Source organism: Malus sylvestris, chromosome 14 (assembly GCF_916048215.2).
Source record: "Malus sylvestris chromosome 14, drMalSylv7.2, whole genome shotgun sequence".
Taxonomy (NCBI): domain Eukaryota; kingdom Viridiplantae; phylum Streptophyta; class Magnoliopsida; order Rosales; family Rosaceae; genus Malus; species Malus sylvestris.
In genome coordinates, this window is record NC_062273.1 from 9,915,106 (window position 1) to 9,919,882 (window position 4,777).

General features: G+C 38.9%; 1 protein-coding gene across 1 annotated transcript; it reads left to right on the forward strand.

The window, feature by feature from the left end:
- The first annotated feature begins 556 nt into the window (after positions 1–556).
- On the forward strand, positions 557–3,509 carry LOC126599794 (BTB/POZ domain and ankyrin repeat-containing protein NOOT1). The gene is made up of 2 exons (XM_050266242.1): positions 557–1,356; positions 2,301–3,509. The coding sequence occupies exons 1-2, from the start codon at positions 859–861 to the stop codon at positions 3,297–3,299; spliced, it is 1,497 nt and encodes a 498-aa protein (XP_050122199.1). The 5' UTR covers positions 557–858; the 3' UTR covers positions 3,300–3,509.
- The last annotated feature ends 1,268 nt before the right edge of the window (positions 3,510–4,777 follow it).

A 4,777-nucleotide genomic window follows, 5' to 3' on the forward strand; every position in this document is an offset into this window, starting at 1 on the left:
ACGACTAAATTAAAGATTATCCTCCGATTTGAAAGTGCAATTTTGCTTATAATGCTGTAGTGCATGAAAGCAACCATAGTACCATTGGCTACATCAAGTAATGTCCTACTAAGAACAATCAAAAGATTAACTGCTATAAAGGACAGTCTAAACTTTGCCTTATATGATTGAGAAAGTTAAACATCCAGAGATAATTGAGGCTAAAAGTGGTTCATTGAGGCTAAAAGTGGTTCGGACCACATTAGTCCATTAAACATCTAGCTGCAGTCAACACAAATCAGAAAAATATGATATCCTATTATTCTATTTCCCCCACTTCTATAAAAGGGTGAAAATTTTAAATCAATTTTCTGACAACTCATTTTATATTGAGGTAATTACTGTAACTAGGGTTATTGCTAATCATCCATATAAACTATATAATAAACCTTTTGCTGATTCCCTGTTCTTGCATTCCTCTCTACCCCTGACCCCTCCCCATCATTTTCTCCCCTTTCCCATCATTTTTTTTAACTAATCAATTATTTATTCTATTAATGATTTATTTTTAAATACCCCAGCCGCCCAGAACAGCCACCCAATTTGCTCTCTCTCCAAAATATCTACCAACACACACAAACACAATATCACTCCGTTGAGACAAAAGAATCTGTCAAAAAACAGTAACAGTAGAGAGAGAGTTCTTCTTCTTCATCACATCCTTCAACAACAAAACCAATTGATCCTGAAAGCAAAAAATTACAGATAAAGATGAACCCATTACTGTTTTAGCCCCTCTTTTCAACAATCCCTCCCTCTCTCTCTCAGCCCTAAAACAGTTTGTGAATAATTACCACCATATCCAAAAAGCATCATATCATGAGCAGCCTTGAAGAGTCTCTAAGATCTCTGTCCTTAGACTACTTGAATCTGCTTATCAATGGTCAAGCCTTCAGTGACGTCACCTTCAGCGTCGAGGGTCGTCTCGTCCACGCCCACAGGTGCATCCTGGCAGCCCGGAGCCTCTTCTTCCGGAAATTCTTTTGTGGGCCTGACCCACCGTTGGGTCTAGACCCCTCGGGGTCCAGGATGAGTCCCGGTGGCACATCGTCATCGTATCACCGGGGGTCAGGTAGTTCACCGCAGCAGCAGCAGGTGATACCGGTGAACTCGGTGGGGTACGAGGTGTTCTTGTTGCTGTTGCAGTTCTTGTACAGTGGACAAGTCTCGATAGTGCCTCAGAAACATGAGCCGAGGCCTAATTGTGGAGAGAGAGGGTGTTGGCACACGCATTGCACCTCCGCCGTTGATCTTGCCCTTGACACTCTTGCTGCCGCTAGATCCTTTGGTGTTGAACAACTTGCATTGCTCACTCAGGTACCACTAGTCTCTCTAACTTCTCTCTCTCTCTCTCTCTCTCCCCCCTCTCTCTCCCTTTGCTCCCCCTCTTTCTCACTTTTTCTCTGGGTTCTTCTGTGTGTGCAGTCTTATGTTAGTGCGTTTTGGGAATTTCTACAATTCTTGGGTTTTGATTTTGTATTTGGGAAGTAAAAGTTTTTCTTCTTTTTCTATTATTTTCATTTTCTTTTTGGTACTGGGATTTCTCTCTCTCTTTCTCTCTCTTTCACATCATTTGTTCTTGTTCAGTTATAATTGAAGTTGGGATCTTCCCCTTTCCAATCCCAGTTCTTTTTTCCCCTCTCAATTTGTGTTTTTATTTCCTCCATATAAAGTAGCAAAGGCTTAACTAATTTTTTTTTTTCAAGCATTTGATCCAACCATACTACTTTTCTTCTATAGTAGTGTGTTAATAATCCATCGGCATCTCTCTTCTTCTTCTTCCTCTTCTTCAGGATATTATTCATGATTAAGGAGCATTACAATCTTCAATAAAAACATCCCAAAAAAATCAGGAGGTTTCTCGAACCAAAAAGACAAAAAATCCAACAAATGTTTTTTCTTCCTTCTTGATTTCATGTACCATTTCAATTTTCTTGAATTGGGTTTTTTTCCTTTCTTTTAAATGCACATAATGACTTTCTAAATTTAGATCTTGATATCCAGTCTTGTCTTTCCACAGTACACACTACAAATCTATCCCAAACATTCACTTTCCTCATTTGGTTTAACTGGATAAGCGATTACAAAATTCAAGAAAAAGACTAAAACATCCCATCACTTTATCAATACAAATATTGTTAATGTACAAAAAAATCCCAAAAGTGCATATATCTAATCTATATATCTCAACAATGAAATTCCAACTAGTAGTACCATTAACATCATTATATACAATGTCCTTGTTTTTTTGGGTTTTACAGAAGCAATTGGCTAGCATGGTGGAAAAGGCCTCCATTGACGATGTGATGAAAGTCCTATTAGCTTCCAGGAAACAAGACATGCATCAGCTTTGGACAACGTGCTCTCACCTTGTTGCCAAATCTGGCCTCCCACCAGAAGTCCTTGCCAAGCACCTCCCCATCGATATCGTGGCCAAAATCGAAGAGCTTCGTCTCAAATCCTCCATCGCCCGCCGTTCAATGATGCCTCATCACCACCATCATCACCACCATGACCTCGGGGCAGCTGCGGATCTTGAGGACCAGAAAATCCGTCGAATGAGGCGGGCATTGGACTCGTCAGATGTCGAACTTGTCAAGCTCATGGTAATGGGGGAAGGCCTAAATCTCGATGAGGCATTGGCATTACACTATGCAGTCGAAAATTGCAGCCGGGAAGTTGTGAAAGCGTTACTAGAACTTGGTGCAGCTGATGTAAACTACCCGGCTGGGCCAGCCGGCAAAACCCCGCTTCACATTGCTTCCGAAATGGTGTCTCCGGACATGGTGGCAGTCCTACTCGATCACCACGCTGACCCAAATGTCCGAACGGTCGATGGGGTTACTCCTCTGGACGTACTCCGAACCCTAACTTCAGATTTTCTATTCAAGGGGGCTGTCCCGGGACTAACCCACATTGAACCTAACAAGCTCAGACTCTGCCTTGAGCTCGTACAGTCCGCTGCTCTTGTTCTTTCACGCGAGGAAGGCAACAGCAATGCAAACAACAATCCTAATTCTTCGAATTCCACGGCGATTTACCCACCGCTAAGCGATGATCACCATAGCAGTGGCAGCAGTGGCAGCAACATTGGGAACCTTAACTTGGATTCTAGATTGGTGTATCTGAATCTTGGAGCAGCTCATCAAATGGGGTCTAGAAATATGGAGGGCCATGATCATCAAGATCATGATCATCATCATAGGGCGCAAAGTGGCTGTGACCCATCAACAATGTACCACCACTCTCACGACTACTAGTACTACGTAGCTATATTATTAGCTAATTAAGACTCGTGATCATCACTTATAATATTATTATTATTATTATTTTATATCTTTTTAATTATATGCATCCCCTCTTGGATGGCAAAGGAGAAAGAGTCGTCCAAATTCATGAAATATGATCTTATTTAGACTAAGGAGATTAATTAATCGGTAGTGGTTAATTACATGTTTTGATTTCTTCTCTTTGTTTCTTTCTATTGTCTCTGTTTTGTATGGTTGTGTCTGTATTTTTTTGTAGGGTTTTCGTTCATCTTCATATGAAATTGGAGGCATTGGGGTGAATGTTGATGAGACATTTGGAGAATCTGAGATCTTTGCTAATGCAATGCATGGGGTGGATGGAGATCGGAGACGCAGGTCAATCTTTTCTTTTCAACCTCTTTGGTTTGGGCCTGTCATCTCCTTTGTATTTATTGATCTATCTAAGTTCATCGCGTATTTATTATGCTCCATATATTTTCTTGTCCCCCACCTACCTCTCATCATCCATCTATGCATATTATATTCGCATTATTCTATATTATTTAAGTTTAAAAAAAAATCATCATTTCACGAGCTAAATCAGTATAATAATTAATTATAAAATGTTTCATATCTGACTAAATGGTTGAGGTATTATTATTTTTTAATTTAATTATGTATATAAATATGAATTGGGTATCATATGGTAGGGGTATCTTGCTAGTTTTTGTTTGTCTAAATTTTATTAATTTGTAAGGCATTGTTTGGACAAGAGTCCCTTGACACAGGGAATTTTAGGGAAATGAGCTGTCTCATCTCATCCCATTGCAAATTATGTGCAATAAGCTGTGTGAAAGAAAGTTTTGTTTAGCTGTGATTTTGGCTAATTAAATTATTTTAAAAAAGGAGGTTTGAGAACACATTGCTGTGGACAAACTGAGTGGTTGTCATGCATGAATGCAACAATTGAGTGTGACAGCACCCTACAGACTACTGGAGACTACTTAAATATGTATATGTATATATACATATTTATATATATACACACATATAATATTTTTTCCATGAAAATCTGTCCCGATTCCCTCGTTTGTAATTCTAAATTTCTAATCCACTTTTTTGTCTCCCAATACCTTACCGATTTTCTTATATATGTAGAGTTAACATGCATGCTTCCACAAAGCTTACAGCTAAAACCCTAGTTTTTTTATTGTACTATATGGCGGTGACTGGTCTCTTTCTAGATGTAGAACCCTAAATTATTTAGCTACACTGTCCTCTCTCCTGCATTGTACAGGATTCTACAGGATTCTTTGTTATATTCCTTTTGAAATAATTTTTTGGTTAATTTTTCTGTCTTTCATCAACTTCGAATTAAAAGAAACTAACGATATAATAAAGAAGAAACAGTGTTTCTTGCACTCAGTAATCTATGCCGATTTACTTGGGAAAACTGCCCTACAATACACAATAAAATCTTAATTATATTT